At 36.4% G+C, this 19806-nt stretch overlaps 1 protein-coding gene across 3 annotated transcripts in view; it reads left to right on the top strand.

Moving 5' to 3' along the window:
* The window catches only part of LOC128250800 (uncharacterized), a 28005-nt gene extending 9397 nt beyond the window's left edge, over positions 1–18608 (top strand). For 2 of the 3 annotated variants that reach the window (XM_089340925.1, XM_089340923.1), the window contains exons 2-5: positions 3174–3331; positions 6522–6581; positions 10161–10384; positions 17174–18608. In XM_089340925.1, the coding sequence (XP_089197051.1) occupies positions 3179–3331; positions 6522–6581; positions 10161–10384; positions 17174–17267 (531 nt within the window). In that variant the 5' untranslated portion in view covers positions 3174–3178 and the 3' untranslated portion in view covers positions 17268–18608. The remainder of the gene's footprint in view (positions 1–3173; positions 3332–6521; positions 6582–10160; positions 10385–17173) is intronic. The other variant, XM_089340924.1, reaches the window with a different exon arrangement.
* Positions 18609–19806: the final 1198 nt, after the last annotated feature.

The raw sequence follows: 19806 nt of genomic DNA, 5'->3' as shown, positions 1-19806 counted from the left end.
GTGTGTGTGTGTGTGTGTGTGTGTGTGTGTGTGTGTGTGTGTTTGTGATTGTCTAGTGTTCGTATTTGTATGTTTGAGTCGGATATATTAGTGAGTGTATATACATATGTATGTGTGTCTATACATATATATATATATATATATATATATATATATATATATATATATATATATATATATATATATATATATATATGCATTTTATATTTGTATGTATTAAGTATTTGTATAATGCCTTGATTGACAAATAGATATACGTATGCATACACAGACACACACACACATACGGACATAAACATATGTATACATTGATTATTTGTATCCATTAAGTAAATATGTATGTATGTATATATACCTTATACATCATAAGTACTACTTTAATGTGTATATGTGTCATATGCGTATACAGTAAACATACATCATGCTGTTGTGAGAAATGAATGAAACTTATCTCTCCCCTAGAATTACTGAACCTGTGCCAAAATTTGCATGTTACAATATTGGCTTCAAATTTTGCCTGTTACAATATTGGTTTCAAAATTTGCCTGTTACAATATTGGTTTCAAATTTTGGCACAAGGCCAATAATTTGAAGAGAAGGCGGATAAGTCGATTACGGTGACCCCAGTGATTACTGCGACCCCAGTGTTTAACTGGTACTTATTTTATCGGTCCCGAATGGGATGAAGTACATGTTGCAATTTTACAAGTACATTTTATGTTTTATAAAGATCTTGGCATTTGACAACTCTAGTGAAACGAGTGAAATTTTCCCATAAACTGTAACGGTTTAATGGACGCAGTAGCACAATTGGCATTGGCCGTGCCTATGTATAAAACCGTATTAACCAATAAGAGACATGGATAGAGGTGTTGCGAAACATTTGATACTACGAACCGTAATCTTCTCTTAAGTATTTTTAAATGAAATTAAGTGCAAATTCAGATTAATATTATCAAGTTTGAGACGGATGGATTTTGAGCAAAATTAAATTTAAATCAATATCAATATTATTTTTATTATTATTATTATTATTATTATTATTATTATTATTATTATTATTATTATTATTATTATTGTTCAGTAGTTTTATTTTTATAACGTGCTTTCACTTTATTATTATTATTATTATTATTATTATTATTATTATTATTATTATTATTATTATTATTATTATTATTATTATTATTATTATTATTATTCAGTAGTTTTATTTTATATAGCGTGCTTTCAATTCACTACCGAGCGCAGCTCTGTGTGCTTGGGTATGTGCTGTGGTTTGCTGCGGTGCTCTTATGGTTACGGTATTGAAAGTGTTTTGCGTAGAATGTGTGCAGTGCCCAGTAGTGCAATTTTCTGTATGTTATATATATTTGTAAGTCCTGATGTTTTTGTTATGTATTTGTCTGAATATTTTTTTTTATCATACCTAATGAACTCACTATGATAGGAATTGTTTCTGCTTTTAGATTCCACATTCGAGTTACCTCTATTTCCAGGTCTTTGTATTTTGAAAGTTTTTCCATTTCTTTTAGAGAGACGTTGTCATCTGCTGGTATTGATACATCAATTAGAAAGCATTTTTTTTCTTCATGATCTTTGACAACTATATCTGGTCTATTTGCCTTAATTTCTCTATCTGTGTGTATTGGCATATCCCAGAGTATGGTTGCTTTCTCGTTTTCGGTGACTGTTTCTGGCGTGTGTTTATACCATCTTTTTTCTGTTGTTATTCCATAGTGTTGGCATAGCTTCCAGTGTATATAGGTCCCATATTATTAACAATCGTTGCTTTATTGACTTCAAAATTCAAACACAAAACAAATAGGAACAATACATAACTAGGGGCACACGTGAGGTTTAACACAAAATTGAGTAAACAATAAAATAACAATGACAACTGACAATAAAATTAAACAGTATTTTTCCCCAAATGTAGGGTGTTCATCACAGGGGCAACCGAGGAACCCCACATATCCTGGTTATCCCGACTGCCAGGTGCATCTCAGCAAGTGCCTCTCCTCAATTCCACAAGTTTACAAACGAAAGTTCAAAATAGGCCCATTTACACGGGCCATCCTCACCCCATTCACCCACCTTTCAAAAAATTTATTGGAGTGAAGTACAGAACTTTCCTTTCTGTTCTCACATCCTTTTCAAGTGGATCTTGAAAAAGTCGATCAGAGCTTGGCCGAAGAGGAACGTATTTGTCTTCAGTTTTTTTAATCTCGTCCACCATACTACCTCCTTTACCATAGCCATCATACAGAGGAAAACTGCCTTTGCTTCCCGGTTGAAGGAATGCAGCGGGGCGATCTTCACGATGGACTCGCCTGATAACCGGATCCGACCTCCACAGGTCAGTAATGCACAGACACTGGAGAGTGCATGCAGGACGGTTTCGTCACCCTGCGTACAATTCGAACAGGTCCGTCTGACAGCACTTCCATGTCTGTAGAGTTTGTCTCGAATTGGCAGAGCTCCCCAGTAGCACTGCCAGGCCAGGAATTTCTGGAGATTATCAATAGGTCCCGGCCTAAAATTCCAACGGAAAAGACCAGTTAATTGATCCCTCACGACGCCCAGAGTTTCCCCGATGATGTTGTGGCTCTTTCCCGCTACTATTCCCCTATAGAATTCCATTATTGAACTTCCACCGACCGCGTTCCGGAGGTAGAGGCGGCGGCGGCGGTAGAGGCTGCGGCTGCGGTAGAGGCGGCGGCGGCGGTAGAGGCGGTGGCGGTGTTAGAAGCGGCGGCGGTAGAAGCGGCGGCGGTAGAGGCGGCGGCGGTAGAGGCGGCGGCGGCATAGGCGGCGGCGGTAGAGGCGGCGGCGGTAGAGGCGGCGGCGGTAGAGGCGGCGGCGGTAGAAGCGGCGGCGGCGGTAGAGGCGGCGGCGGTAGAGGCGGCGGCGGTAGAAGCGGCGGCGGTAGAGGCGGCGGCGGTAGAGGCGGCGGCGGTAGAGGCGGCGGCAGTAGAGGCGGCGGCGGTAGAGGCGGCGGCGGTAGAGGCGGCGGCGGTAGAGGCGGCGGCGGTAGAGGCGGCGGCGGTAGAGGCGGCGGCGGTAGAGGCGGCGGCGGTAGAGGCGGCGGCGGTAGAGGCGGCTAACAGTGATAATAACGACATGTTGTACAACACTTTTGTTTTTCTCTTTTCTTTATTCATCTTTTTCAGAGATCATGGAGAAATGTCTTCAATATATTCACACTTCCGACTGCAGGTTCTATGACTGCTTTTATGAAAGGTACCCTTGTCCAGAACTGTTGGGTATGAAACTAAAGAATATTTATTGCAGCCTGTCCTTAATAGAACATGACGATTTGTATCGTGAGGTAAATGAAATTTTTCATTGGAAGCGTCTGTGAGAAATAGAATGAAAAAAAATGTGTAAAAGAAATAGAATGATTTAAGAAAATAAGGCAGAAGGGGAATATTATGTTTTAATAATATTCTTTTTGATTTACTTTATAAATTTTATATTCTGCTTTAGTTTTCCTATGTTTCGGGCATTAAATACGGCGACAACAAAATTTCAGCATCTCATATTGAGGAAAACAAATTTTAACTGCATTAAAATAGGTAATATTTAAAACAATCTAGCATTACATTACAAAACATTACAGTACTAGAAATAATAATAATAATAATAATTCTTTCTACTAAAGGCACAAGGACTGAAAATTGCGCAGTGGTAGGGGCTATAGGATTACATCAGCGAAACCAGTTTCACTGGTACTTAATTTATCGACTCCGAAAGGATGAAACAAAATTCGACCTCGGCAGAAATTGAACTCAGAACGTGAAGACAGGTGAAACACCGATAAGCATTTTGGCCACCGTGCTAACGATTCTGCCAGCTCACTCTCTTATAATAATAATAATAATAAATGCTCTAATGCAATACCAGGGACTGGCTCTCACGGCTTCTGATCTTAACTGATTGGAAGTGCTTGCACGTACATGTTTTGTCTTGATGGGCTACAGGAAATATTCTGCTCAATACCACACATTTGCTTGTCAGTTGTTTGACCTTAACCAGTTGAGCATGTCCCTTGTTGGCTGACGATATGTGCATCTCTGATCACGAGCAGAAGTAATGGAGGAGTATCATAGCCATGTATTGGGGAGATTTCTTGGGGGTTTGAATAATTCACCTCTGAAAACGTGGATGTCTCGTTCAACATCCTTAAGCAACCCTTATTCAAGGACCTTTTGAATGGGATGGACTACTTGACTTGAAGAAAATTCTACCTGGACCCCACTTACAAGGTCATGTGCTGTTTATCTTGATATGAAATCACCATGTCACGAACATATGTTTGTAATGCATGTGCCTGGTGTAGCCTTATCAAACGGGTAGGCAAACGGGAGTGTAATTTTATTTCGTTTTATTAATAAATTTTTATTTCACACCCACCTCCCTTTTTTGAGTTTTTTTTTTCATTACAGTCACAATAATATTTTTTTCGTTTTCCAAGAACTCCGTACATTTTCTTTTTCTTTTGCTTGTGCGTCTGGGTTCAATTATTTGTAGTGACGTTGGTACTTGAAAAGTATTACATTCCAATGGTTCTTCCATTCTCTTGGGTTCCCTCTCAACGAATCCTACATTTTTAGTTGATTTGTGTCTCTTGTATACCCATTTTCTTCCGTTTACCAAGTATAGCATTTTTACTATGCGTTTATTAATCATGCCGTCTTCGCAACTTTGATTTCTGTTCTCGTATGCACTATGGTTGCTTTCTCGTTTACTGTGCCCTTTTCTGGCGTGTGTTTATACCATCTTTTTTCTGTTGTTATTCCATAGTGTTGTCATAGCTTCCAGTGTATGTAGGTCCCAGCTCTGTCGTGTCTGTGAATATATTCCTTCTTAGCCAGGATTGGGCAGCCAGAGATAATATGATTTATTGTTTCTTGTCCATCTCCACATATTCTACAGTTATTTGTTATGTTTCTTTTCATTGTATGTTTTTGGTAATTTCTGGTGGGGAGGCTTTGGTCTTGTGCAGCAATTAAAAATCCTTCAGTCTCTGCTTTGAGTTCTGAGCTTCTCAACCATTGTTGGGATTTTTCTCTGTCTATTTCTTTTGCATTTAGTTTAGCCCAGTATTTACCATGTAGGAGCTTTTCTTGCCATCATTTTATCATGGTCCGTTACTGTTATAGTTTTAGTTTGGATTTCATTTGTTTTATAGCTTTTGTTGTTTTTTCTTCTTCTTCTTCGTATTTGTTAGGTAGTATGATTTCTTGTTTGTATTTGTCAGCTTCCTTAAATACTGAAAACAGTTTTTTGTTTTGCTCGTGTTTTGTGGCTATTTGTATTAGTTTTCTAGCTCTGTGTGCCTTGGGTATGTGCTGTGGTTTGCTGTGATGCTCTTATGGTTACTGTATTGAAAGTGCTTTACGTAGGATGTGTGCAGTGCCCAGTAGTGCAACTTTCTGTATGTTATATATATTTGTAAGTCCTGGTGTTTTTGTTATGTATTTGTCTGAATATTTTTTTATTATGCCTAAGGCACCTACTATGATGGGAATTGTTTCTGTTTTTAGATTCCACATTCGAATTATTATTATTATTATTATTATTATTATTATTATTATTATTATTATTATTATTATTATTATTATTATTACTATTATTATTATTATTATTGGTGAGCTAGTAGAATCGTTAGCACGCTGGGCGAAATCCTTTAGCGGTATTTCGTCTGCCGTTACGTTCTGAATTCAAACTCTGCCGAGGTCGACTTTGCTTTTCATCCTTTCATCGATTAAATAAGTACCAGTGACGCACTGAGATCGATGTAATCGACTTAAATCCTTTGTCTGTCCTTGTTTGTTCTCTATGTTTAGCGCCCCGTGGGCAATAAAGACAAATTGTTATTATTATTATTATTATTATTATTATTATTATTATTATTGTTCAGTAGTTTTATTTTTATAACGTGCTTTCAATTCACTACCGAGCGCAGCTCTGTGCGCCTTGGGTATGTGCTGTGGTTTGCTGTGGTGCTCTTATGGTTACTGTATTGAAAGTGCTTTGCGTAGGATGTGTGCTGTGCCCAGTAGTGCAATTTTCTGTATGTTATATATATTTGTAAGTCCTGGTGTTTTTGTCATGTATTTGTCTGAATGTTTTTTTATTATACCTAAGGCACCTACTATAATAGGAATTGTTTCTGTTTTTATATTCCACATTCGAGTTACCTCTATTTCCAGGTCTTTGTATTTTGAAAGTTTTTCCATTTCTTTTAGAGAGACGTTGTCATCTGCTGGTATTAATACATCAATTAGAAAGCATTTTTTTTCTTCATGATCTTTGACAACTATATCTGGTCTATTTGCTTTCTCGTTTTCTGTGACCTTTTCTGGCGTGTGTTTATACCATCTTTTTTCTGTTGTTATTCCGTAGTGTTGGCATAGCTTCCAGTGTATATAGGTCCTATTATTATTATTATTATTATTATTATTATTATTATTATTATTATTATATGTTTGCCCTTTGCTTTGTTTTTGTACAAGATAACTCATCCAGAGAAGGCAAGGCGCAAGTTAGCAGTTAAAGCTGGTATTACGACTAAGGTGAAAATATTTTTGGTTTTGCACCGAGTATTTTTATAGAGAGTGTCTGTCAAAATATAAGCCAATTAGAAGTATTTTTTCAAAGTAATTTGATTATAAGATAATAGTGTTAAGATGAAGTAAAAGGTGTTTGGTATTATGTACATTTGAAAGAATTTTGATGCCGTTTACAGATTAAAATGTTTTAGGGATTACATAGAGAATATACGACGTGGGATATGAGCAGTTCCAATGAGTACTATTTTTTTAATTTCCTCTAGTTTGGGATTTCCTAGTATCTGAGATAGGTAGCAATCATCCTCTTTTGCTACATTCATTGGGCACCTGTGACAACAGATATTGTTTTAGTCTTGAGGTGCCACATCTTGCTAATTTCTGTTTCAAAATCTTTATACTTGCTCAGTTTTTGGTAGGTCTTGACAGATACATTTATGTCGATTGAGACAGTCATATCGATGAGGAGGTATGATTTTTGTCTGAAGACCTTCAATATGTCTGACCTATTCGCATCTATTTTTCTGTCAGTTTGAACAGTAAATTTCCTGAGGAATGAGATGTGGCCATTTTCAAGCACTGGAGGTGGTTTGTGTTTCCACCAGTTTTTATCATGGGGCAGTTCCAGGTTTTTGCTAATTACCCAGTGAATTTACTGTGCTGCTCTATTATCCCTGTCGAGATACTCTGTAGGTGTAAGAAGGTTGCACTAGAAAACAACATGATCGATGGTCTCATATTGTTGTTTTGGACTGCTATGATAAACCCTTCTGTTTCTGATTTAAGCCAGAAGACGCTAACCATTGATGAGTAAAGGCTTTGTCAACATCAACATTATTATCTTGCTTTGGGCGTTTGCCATTGCGAGGTATGTGCTGTGGTTTGTTGTAATGCTTTTGTTTTTTCATTGTATTGAAAGTGGCTTACGTAGGATGTGTGTAGTGCCTAGTAGTGTTATTTTCTCTATGTTATATGCATTCGTAAGTCCTGGCGTTTTGGTTATGTATTTGTCTAGATGTTTTTAATCATACCTAATGTATTTTGATAAGGTTGCAAGACTATTGATAAGGTTGCAAGACGCAACGAAAATTTTAGGAAAATAAAAATAAGAAATAAGTGGAAATTTTACCGGTGAGTGTGTTAAATTTCAAGGCACAATAAGAAAATGACTCTCCCCAGACACAACAGAATATGCTTCAATACGAAATCACATCAAAAATCTCCCAAACCAAATTCAAAACGAATTATAGGGATTGTTTCTGTTTTTAGGCTCTGTATTTTTATAGGCTCTGTATATTTTTAGGATCTGTATTTCCAGATCTTTGTATTCTGAGAGATTCTCCGTTCCCTTTTAGAGATACATTGTCATCTGTCGGTATTGATACATCTATTAGAAGGCATTTTTGTTCTTGATGATCTCTCACAACTTTGTCCGGTCTATTAGCTTTGATTTCTCTATCTGTATGTATTGACATATCCCACAGCATAGTTGCTTTGTCATTTTATGAGACATTTTCTGGGGTGTGCATATACCATTTTTTTCTGTTGTCATTCCGTAGTGTTGGCATAGCTTCCAGTGTATACATAGATCCCAACTCTGTCATATCTTAGCCAGAACTGGACAGCCAGAGACAATATGGTTTATTGTTTCTTCCCTATCACCACGTATCCTGCAGTTACTTGTATTTTTCTTAATCATATGTTTCCGATTATTTTCGGTGGGGAGATCGTGTGCTGCATTTAATGAGCCTTCAGTCTCTGTTTTGAGTCCTGAGCTTCTCACCCATTGTTGGGATTTTACTTTATCTATTTTCTGTTTGGCTTATTCAAATAATTGCCATGTAAGTGCTTTTTTTGCCATCGTTTTCTCACGATACCTTGTTGTTCCAGTTTTAGTTTGGATTTCATTTGTTTTACAGCTTTTGCTACTTCGTCTTTTTCTTCATGATTGTCAGGTATTATGACTTCTTTCTTGTATTTTTCAGCTTCGTTAGAGAGAAAACAGCTTTTTTGTTTTGCTCGTGTTTTGTGTCTAGTTTTGTTAGTTCATTTAGAGTCCGGTTAAGAATATTGTAGCTGTAACGTATAACTGGGACGGCTAGAGTGTTGATACCTATTAACTTGTTTTTCGCATTTGGCTGCTTTCAGTATTAATCTAACTCGTATATAGTATTGGTTATGTATTTGTCTTGATGTTTTTAATCATACCTAATGTATTTATTATTATAGGTATTGTGTTGTGTCTGGGGAGAGTCATTTTCTTATTGTGCCTTGAAATTTAACACACTCACCGTTAAAATTTCCACTTATCTTCTCTTTCATTTGTGTGTATTGTATCGTATCTAGTTCATTGATTCCTAAGTATTTGTACACCTGGCTTTGGTCTAATTCTCTTACTTCATCGGCTTTATCTAGTGTAATATTCTTACTCTTAACTAGTTTTCCTCTTTTCAAGGTTGCCTTGACACATTTTTCTAAGCGGAATTTCATTTTTATTTCTTTGGTAAATCCATGTACTCTCTGTAGTAATGTTTCCAGCTGCCTATTATTTGCAGCATACAGATTTATACCATCCATATACAAGAGATGATTGATAGTTTTGCTGTAACAGTTGTATCCACATCCAGTTCTGTCTGGTATGTCAGTTAAAGGCGTCAGTGCCAAGCAGAAAAGGGGTGGAGAGAGTGTGTCCATCTGGAATATTCCTCTTCTATGGGGATGGCTTTAGTTTTTCTGAGTCCCTCTTTTGTCTGGAGCTGCACCACTGTCTGACATTTATTCGTGGAATGCTTTATATGCTTTATGATTATTGCTGTTTCCTTGTTCATGGCTAGTGTTTCCAGGATCCATGTGTGGGGAATTCCTTTCAAAAGCCTTTCGATAATCGATCAAAGTCATACTTAGACCGTTCCTTTTCTTTCGGCTGTCTTCCCGAGAGAACGGGAGAGAGAGAGATTGTGGTGGTGATGGTGGTGGTGGTGATGGTGGTGGTGGTGGTGGTGATGTTGTTGTCGTTGTTGTTGTTGTTGTTTGTGGTGGTGGTGGTGGTGGTGGTGGTGGTGGCGGCGGCGGCGATGGTGAGTACACAGTGATTTTTTTTTACTCGAAGTAAGTTTTTTATGTCACCTACCACTTAACGCATGCGCATCCCAAACTTGCCATTCACTTTAGAAAGAAACCAGTTTTCCGTTTATTACCATCATTGTTATTGTGTGAGAGAACAGCGCATGCCATGAAAGTGATACTGGAGTACAAATATACGAAACCCAATATACCCATCATGACTACCCGTCTGATAAAGGTACGCCTGCACATGCATCGCAGCCATATGTGCTCGACAAGGCCATCTCATATCAACATACTTTTATATCCTTGTATTGGATATAAAATTATTATTATTGTTATTATTATTATTATTATTATTATTATTATTATTATTATTATTATTATTATTATTAATATTATTATTATTATTATTATTATTATTATTATTATTATTATTATTATTATTATTATTATGCATTGCTGGAAAACTCTCCATTGAATATCAATTTATCTTTCACTAATTTATGTCTAAACTTTCAGGAAAATTACTGGTTAAAGTCAATCATAGACTGTTTCATGTTTAGTTTGGCACCTTCCTACGTATCTGAATCTCTCAACTGTAATTTACTGAAATCGCGTGTACTCAGAATACAGAGAGAGTGTTACACGCAAGGTAATATTTGTGAAGTTGGTTGGAAAAACCGTGAAGGACTGTGGCACCTATACAGTTATGCCATGACATCTCTCACACAGCGTTACGAATGGTAAGTAAGCAGCACAAAATTTCTAATGGAAATACTGTTAAATTATATTATTCCATCATACCTATATCATCAAGTACAGTTATAATCTAAACCGATAATCTTTAAATAAGAATAATTCCCTATTATATGTGAACAGCGAAATGTAACATATATGTCCATGATTAGAACTTACCACAAGTAACAGTTATTTACGATTACCAGACAGTTCATTTGAGATAGGATATCATATACATATTCACTCGTTGGAATTCGGTTAGAAGGTATATGATTTGTGAATAATAATTATTTAACTGTTATTACAGCTGTGTCAGTGGTGTGTAGTCATAGCTCACCTATATTCGAACTAATTTATGGCACTCAAGAAGTTATGTTGCTCTCTCTCTCTCTCTCTCTCTCTCTCTCTCTCTCTCTCTCTCTCTATCTATCTATCTATTTATCTATCTATCTATCTATCTATCTACACACACATATATATATATATATATATATATATATATATATATATATATATATATATATAACACAATATTCACAAACAATTTTACCATATTTCTTTGAGAATTAAATATATTATGGCAGTTAGGTCAGTGTTGAATGACTGTCTTGAATTATTCTAGGACAACATTATAATGTGTGTGGCTCCGTATATGTACGTGTCTGCGTGTGAAAACGTAGTCATGCACAAAAGTATTTAATTGAACACCAAATTTCATCAACACAAGATTCTTTAATTCAAAATTTCGGATCTGAACAAACTTCCACAACACATGCTACATTTTCCTTTCATATCTAGTTAACCTCTACTCATTCATGATTTTTTTTTCATTTTTCCTCCTTCCTATTTCTTTCATTTTCTCCTTTCACTGCTGTTTTAGTTATTCTATATACGACCTAAAAACATTTTGTCCCTATATATATATATTTGTATGTATTTCTATTCTTTACGCTTGCCGATACGAGTTTGTCATGTGCGTATTTTCGTATATGCACCTCTGTGTGTATGGATATTTACATATCAGTGGTAAAATATTCCTTAACCTAAAATATTGGTTCAAAACAAGTTTCCACTTCCACAAGATTTTGATCACCTGTCAGTGACAAGTTACACCTCAACCAAATATAGAATGATGTAACAACACTCTTTTAAAGTAGAAACAAATGTGACTCGACTGTACTAAAACATTAACAATATATAAAAAATAAAAAATACAAAAAGAAGCATTATTCTATCGTGTTTTTAAGAATATACGCACAATATACCTCTATATAAATAATGAACCATGTGAAAATGCGTGGCTGGCTCCCGATTGTTAGGTCATGATTTCTATTCTCGGCTGTGCGTTGTGTCCTTCAGGGAAACACTTTATTTCACATTGTTCTTGTCTACTCACCTAACAGAAATGAGTAGTACCTGTATTTCAAAGTACCAACACATTCTGTATCACGTTGAATATCCCTCAAAAACTACGTGTGTCAGTGGAGAGCTCAGGTGCTTGCACGTTAATTTCATGAGCAGGCTATTTCGTTGACCGGATCAACTGGCTCCCTTATTGTAACAAATGGATTCCCATTTGAGCTGTAGAAAAATCGAAAGAAACATCCAACACAACTGACTTCTTTTTCGATCATCTTTAATATATTTCTCCATGCACATTCAAGAACAATGCCTTTATCTTTACTATTAACATAGCCCTATGCCAGAGACTAGGTACCAGCTGGTAAAATGTGATACAGTAGATCGGTGAAACAATTACAAAAATACAATGTCACTAGATGAATGTATATAGCTTTATAATGTAAAGTAATAACAATATTTCTGGTTAGTAGTAACAAAGAACAACACAAGGTATCTCAACTTATGACAAAAGTTTTGATCTATGCTGACATAAATATTAAACTCTCTTTCACACCATGGCAGCTACACACGCGTCATATGTCTGTCTGTCTGTCTGTCTGTCTGTCTATATGTCTGTCTGTCTGTCTGTATGTATGTATGTCATTATTCAGTTTTATTTCAAGATGTCTTGCCAATAGAGAATGAGCCGGTTTCTAACCTAGATCCAAAGCGCCTTCATTGGGTTTCAACATCAACAGGGTATTTTTGTATGAATGTATATGTGAAGATTTCCCTGTTTTGTTTTATCTATGCTTTCTTATTCGTATATTTACATGCCTAGACCTGATCATATATACTTAAATGATAAACTTCTGGAAAGTTTTACAGATTTTTACCGTTCCAGTGATGGCTTGGATCTGTAGTCTTCGAATCAGGTTTCTCCTTTCTGGTTTTGAGAAGCCTAATTTCTCAAGACTGTTATTTAGGCAGTGTGTTACATATCCCAGTGCCCTAATAATTACAGGTATAAACCTGAACTTTTAATAGGGATAAAGTAGCTGTAGATTACTCAATAGTTCAGCGTAGGTATTCTCTTTTTCACTGATCTTTAGCTTTATCTTAACTGATTTCCACAACTGTACACAGTTTCTCTTCTCATAATAAAAAGGAGTACTCACTAGTACTCCTTTTTATTATGAGTGTTTACTGCTTCTTCTACACTGTAGGTTCTTATTTCTTTGGCCACGAGGCTATCCTTCCGCCGGACCTCATTATACAGTGTCCTAGCCACATCATTTCCTATCGGTAAATAATACTGTGATGACATTTTCGGACAACTGCGCATGATGTGGGTAATATCTTCGGTATTAACTCCGCAAATTCTACATCGGTTGTCACATTTTACTGCTTTTCCTGCATCTCTGTCATATTTGTGCATCATGTATTTGGTTGAAATTTATTTGTTCCTGGATTGCAAACGCATACCTTTCATAGTGGGAGTTAGTAATCCGGTTTTAGGTCCATGATAGACTGTTTTGAATGGTTATGTTACTATTATCCCGGAGCTTTCTACTAACGTTTCAATGCATGGCCTTCTGCTGATATACTCTCATCCTTTCATCTGAAGATATTTTGCGGTAGACTGTGCAACTTCTTTGGGCATGCATTTTAAGGTCATCAAACAAGCAATGGTGCTCAAGAAGCTGCTTTCAAAGTTTCATGATGTTATCCGCTTCATGTATGCAAACTTGGTCAAGAAATGGACTTTGACACTTAATGGTTAAAAGTTTCTATGATACAACACTTAAGGGCAGCCTTGTTTCCGTTTTAGGTAGTGGCGGTCTACTTCACTGTTGATGTGGAAATTATGTGCTGGTTAGCATCTTCCAGGTTTTCACATTAATGGCTCGGATCTCATCAAACGTCCAATCAAGTAGCCCAAATGCTGGTATGAGTACTGGCACTGCAAATACATTGTGAGCCACAGTTTATAGAATGCAGAGAGTTCCGGGGTCCATATTTCTTTATTTAGATATAATATTCTTTTGTGACTACGTGTTTTGTTACAAGTGCCATCGTAAAATATGTTTTCATCCACCTCAAGGTACCTGTAGCATTTCTTGTCAGCTATTGGGGGAAACAGTTAAGTCATTGATAGGGATGTTAGTCGATTTTACGGTTTTCCCTCTTTTCACAGTCATATAGCAAGATTTCTCTTGACCAAGCTCCAACCCTATATCCTTTGAGAATGTTGTAACTAGGTCAAGGCACTTTTTCATCTCATGTGTATTCTTTGCATAAAGTTTCAAGTCATCCACAAGGAAACACTCTGTAATTTTGGTATTTCTGTTTTCTTGTAAACTAATGAGATATCCTTCATACGTCCTTAACATAAATCACAAAGGGTTTCCATAAAATATAAACAACATCATAGAGAGGATGTACCTCTGGAGTCTACCTCTGCGATACTGCATTCTATCAGTAATAATTCAATCATTCCGTGTATTTAACTTCAAGATGGCGGCACAAGATGAAGTCACGTCAGCTACAGCTTCGACTATGCTCACTGTAACTTTAGCAAATCAAAGGCCTTCAAGCATCCACGAGTGGAGGACAGAGTCAAAGGCTTTCTTGCAACCCGGCTACATTGGAATGAGGTCCTTCCTATTCTCCCGCACCTCTGATATTACAGTTTTGTCTATTAACAGTTGCCCGGCATAACTCCAGGCTCCCTTCTTCTAAGTTGCATGTTCTGCTGTGATGATGTTATTACTTTCACAATGGTCTTGGCAGTATGTATGTATGTATGTATGTATGTATGTACGTATGAAAGAATATATTATGTAGTTATGTATGTATCTGTGTATGTTTGTACATATGACTGTCTATATTTATGCAGTCTATCTATCTATATCTGCGTGTGTGTAAATATGTGTATATATTTATATTTTTGTAATCATGTATATATATAAACGTATGAATGTAAATATATACATATATGTGTGTGTGTGTGTGTGTGTGTGTGTGTGTGTGTGTGTGTGTGTGTGTGTGTGTGTGTGTGTGTGTGTGTGTTTGTATTCATGTACATAGATATGTATGTATATTCATATTACCTATATATGTATGCATGTTTGTATGTATGTTATTATTTGGGATTTCTTTAATATTTTATATATTCAAAACTCAAGCCTGTCGGTAACGAAGCGACAGGGTTCTTTTGTTTAAGTAAAGATAACCCTTGGATACTTGCAAATAGATCTGTATGGCTTGGTGCGTGTGTCCCTGTTTATGAGCTTGCATACATATGCATGTGCATATGCATGTGTCTGCATAAAATTTTGCTCATTTTGTTGAACTTCACATCAGTACACAAATTTGTGAATTTCATTCTTATTTATGAGCGTGTGTGTGTGTGTGTGTGTGTGTAAGTGTGCACATTACATATAGCTTCTCTAAGTTTTTTTTTCCAAATTTGATGCTAGGTGGCCCGGTGCACCAATTATACTAGATACAAATGTCAGTTTCTCATTAATTCTTAATGAATTCTCAGTTTCTCATTAATTGAGGCTCTCCTTTTACCTGAAATTCTACGATACATTCAAACCTTCCGGATACGTGATTTCTGCGGTAGTTCATGCCATTTTTACTCTGTGTCTGTTAGAACAATATCTTGCTTAATGTGCTCTCACCGAGCTGTAGCTTTCATTTGAATGTTCCATCAATACTTTCTATATTTTTAAAGGAGTAGATTCTGATTTTGATGTGCCTCTGGGAATGTTTTCAGGACAGTCCTTCCTCCGGACAGCATTATAAATGATTTTAGTGACATCATGTCTCATAAGACTGCAATAATTTGCAGACGTTTTCAGGCGTCTACTGATGATACAGGTTATTACATTCACACTGGTGTGGAGCACTCAACATTTTCTATCACAACCTGGAAGTTTATAGGTATCTTTATCTCTCGTGTTGATCAGACATTTACTAGTTATCTCCTATTCTTGGATAGCAAAGATGTGGTCTTTTAGGATAGATTTGATGCATCTGTCGTGGAGGCGCAATGGCCCAGTGGTTAGGGCAGCGGACTCGCGGTCGTAGGATCGCGGTTTCGATTCCCAGACCGGGCGTTGTGAGTGTTTATTGAGCGAAAACACCTAAAGCTCCACGAGGCTCCGGCAGGGGATGGTGGCGAACCCTGTTGTACTCTTTCACCACAACTTTCTCTCACTCTTTCTTCCTGTTTCTGCTGTGCCTGTATTTCAAAGGGCCAGCCTTGTCACACTGTGTCACGCTGAATGTCCCCGAGAACTACGTTAAGGGTACACGTGTCTGTGGAATGCTCAGCCACTTGCACGTTAATTTCACGAGCAGGTTGTTCCGTTGATCGGATCAACTGGAACCCTCGACGTCGTAAGCGACGCAGTGCCAACAACAACAACGATGTATCTATCACAGGTCCAGGAGAAGCTAATATTCCTGTCAATACTGCCAGAATTCTTATGGAATGTGTACCCTAGTATACCTTTCTGTTTATGTGATAAGTATTTCTTCTCCAAGAATTTCTTTTCCAAGTGGGTCAGTCCAGCTTACCTTGTTCAAATGGAATTGTCGTACGCTCCGGAGTAGCTATTCAGAAGTTCGGCTAATCTCATGATGTTATTATTTTCGTAGATCAATATACATGTGATGCTCTCATCTCTTTCTTACCCGTTTAGTAGCTGATGTCGAAGTCTTACTATGGGATGCGAAAAAGTTGTCTGCACTGATCTTATCAGTGTCACTGTTGTTTTGAACATTACCATCATTTGCTAGCACCCGACATGAAGACTCGGCGGTCAGCCTGATTATCCGATACGTGACAGCAGCTGTCCAACAATGTCCACATGCACGAACATTGAACAGTGTGAATTATCGAACATTGGACAGTGTGAATCGCCGCGCCACCTTGTAAATTAGCGGATCGGCAAAAGATACTGATAGATTAAGTAACAGGCTTAGAAAAATAAATAAATACTGGGGGTCGATTCATTCGAGTAAAATTGTTCACTGCAGTGCTCTCTGACTGAAACAAAAAAAGGACGAAGGACACACACACACACATACATACATACATACATACATACATACATACATACATACATACATACATACATGCATGCAAGCATACACATGTTGAATGAGTAAAAGAGGACGCTTCTGTGTGGTCATTAAGATTATTAGAATTAGCAGCCATATCACTTCATACAAGTCTTCAAAACGAACACTACAAAATATCGTAGCCTAGAGGTGGTGCATTGTTGCTGAAAACGTTGCGTGTTCGTAATGGGTTGGATCATTTTAACATAGGTTTGCTTGATTAGGACGAATTTGGGACAGGTCTACCAACAAAAAATTCTCTCGTGGGTAGTTTGATAACAAACCAGTATTAATGTTTTGCTTTCTTTCTTTTGAAGGGTGTGGTATAATATAGCAGTGATTGCTTCAAATTGCACAGCACCAATTGGTGTGGAATTATCAAAATGGATCAACTCTCATATCATTCCTTAATAACTGACAAGAGGAAAAATGTAATGAACAATATATCAAGTTTCTGAGTAGTATAAATCTTTTTAACTGATTTCGTCATTAAGCCCTGCCATCAATGATAATAACAAGAAAGAAAAAAAAAACAACAACAACAATAACGACAACTACAAAAACAACAACAATAATAATTATAGTAATAGTAATTCTTACTAACATTGGTACAAGACATCAGATTTTTCAGGTATGAGGGCCAGTCTGTTACATTGAATCCAATATTCTACCGGTACCTATTTCATCGATTCCGAAATAATAATAATAATAATAATAATAATAATAATAATAATAATAACAATAATAATAATAATAATAATAATAAATTGCCCTGCTGCAACACCAGGCACTGGCTCTCATGGCTTCTGATCTTAACTGATTGGAAGTGTTATCATGTACATGTTTTGTCTTAGTGTAGAAAAGGGTTTCAGCAAATATTCTGCTCGATACCACAGATTCACTTGTCAGTTGTTTGACCGTAACCAGTTGAGCCTTTTCCTTAGTGGCTGACAACGTGTGCATCACTGATCACGAGCAGAAGTAATGGGGGAGCTTCATAGCCATGTCTTGAGAGGAATTCTTTGGGGGTTTGAATAATTCACTTCTGGAAACATGGGTGTCTCGTTCAACATCCTTATACAACCCTTATTCAAGGACCTTTTGAACAGGATGGTCTACTTGACCTGAAGAAAATTGTAAATAAGCCCCACCTGCAGGTCAAACGCTGTTAATCTTGATATGAGATCATCATGTCGCCCACATATTGTTATGATGGATGTGCCTTGTGTAGCCTTATTAGACTGGTATTCATGATGGGAATATTGAGTCTTGGAAATTTGTACCCCAGTGTCACTTTGACGGCATGTGCTGCTCTCTCACTCAATAATAATAATAATGATAATAATAATAATAATAATAATAATAATAATAATAATAATAATAATAATAATAATAATAATAATAAGGATGAGTTACCTCAATCCTTTCTATATTAACCAAAATGAAGTAGATTGACAAATTTATTCTTTGAACCAGTTGAAGACACACGAGATGTCGAAATATCGTTCACAAGATAACAAATGGCACTCTTCTTTTAATTTTGACTCTATATCTTCAGGAGGAGTTACCTCAATCCTTTCTATATTAACCAAAATGAAGTAGATTGACAAATTTATTTTTTGAACCAGTTGAAGACACACGAGATGTCGAAATATCGTTCACCAGATAACAAATGGCACTCTTCTTTTAATTTTGATTTAATAATAATAATAATAATAATAATAATAAAGTAAAACACTATCGACCTGAAAATACCTGATTCTCTTCAAATACTTTTAAAGCTGAAAATAGAACTTTATCAGGACTTTATTTCTTAAATTCTGGTCACTTTTCCACACAATATATCATTGTTAATCATAAGTAACACCCATTGTAAAATGGCCAACTTAACGATTTTAGTTACTTAAGCTCGGATAAACAAAGCAACTTACCTTACCTTACCTTACCTTCAAGGATCCTCAGAAAGGATCTTGAGATTTGAGATTTGTTGTCACCAAGTCTCGGCATAGAATACCTGCTAACTAAATTAGCATGCACTAGCGTAACAATAATAATAATAACAACGACAACAACAACAATAATAACAACAACAATAGTGTTTCGGAAAAGTATAACCATTTGAAGCAACTCACTTCATATAACTTGTGCCTGTAATCATGTACACACACACACTGACAAATAAATACACACACACACATACACACACACACACACACACAAACACACACATATATATATATATGTGTGTGTGTGTGTGTGTGTGTGCGTGTGCGTATACACACACATATATATATATATATATATATGAGTGTGTTTGTGTATAATATATACGTATATGTGTGTACACACACACCCACTCATACATACATATATATATATATATATATATATATATATATATATTTCGTATGTGTATTTCGTGTGCAAGATTCTTGATGTGGATACGTGTGTTGAAAGAAATACAATTAAACCTTGGGAGAGGCATTATGCCGGTAATAAACACACGCACTGGTTCAGTCCTTTATTAATTTATATAGTTTTTTGTTAAATTATTTCATTGCACTCTTGCAATCTCTTCAGTAACTTGTCTCTCCACTTCCATTTATTTTGAATATATGATCTGGCGTTGTTTTGGCGTTGTTTCGAAACTGTTTGGTATGAGCATGTGAGTGTGTGCAAGCTCGTATGTGTGCACGCTCATATGTGTGCACGCACTTATGTGTTCGTGCTTATATGTAAGTATGTGCGTCCATATGTGTGTTTGTAACAATTTCGTTTATATCAGATCAGATAGAGACTTTTTAATTAATTTATTTACGTTCATATTCCAAATACACGTAGATGAGGGCCTTACAATTGCCCGTGGTTGCATGTGTTGTTCACACATATGATGCGGAATATGAACGTAAATAAATTAATTAAAAAGTCTCTATCTGATCTGATATAAACG

This window comes from Octopus bimaculoides, chromosome 24, assembly GCF_046866305.1.
Source record: "Octopus bimaculoides isolate indiv1 chromosome 24, ASM4686630v1, whole genome shotgun sequence".
Lineage (NCBI taxonomy): Eukaryota > Metazoa > Mollusca > Cephalopoda > Octopoda > Octopodidae > Octopus > Octopus bimaculoides.
The sequence above is the reverse complement of the archived record's forward strand: the minus strand, read 5'-3'. Positions and strand labels throughout refer to the sequence as shown.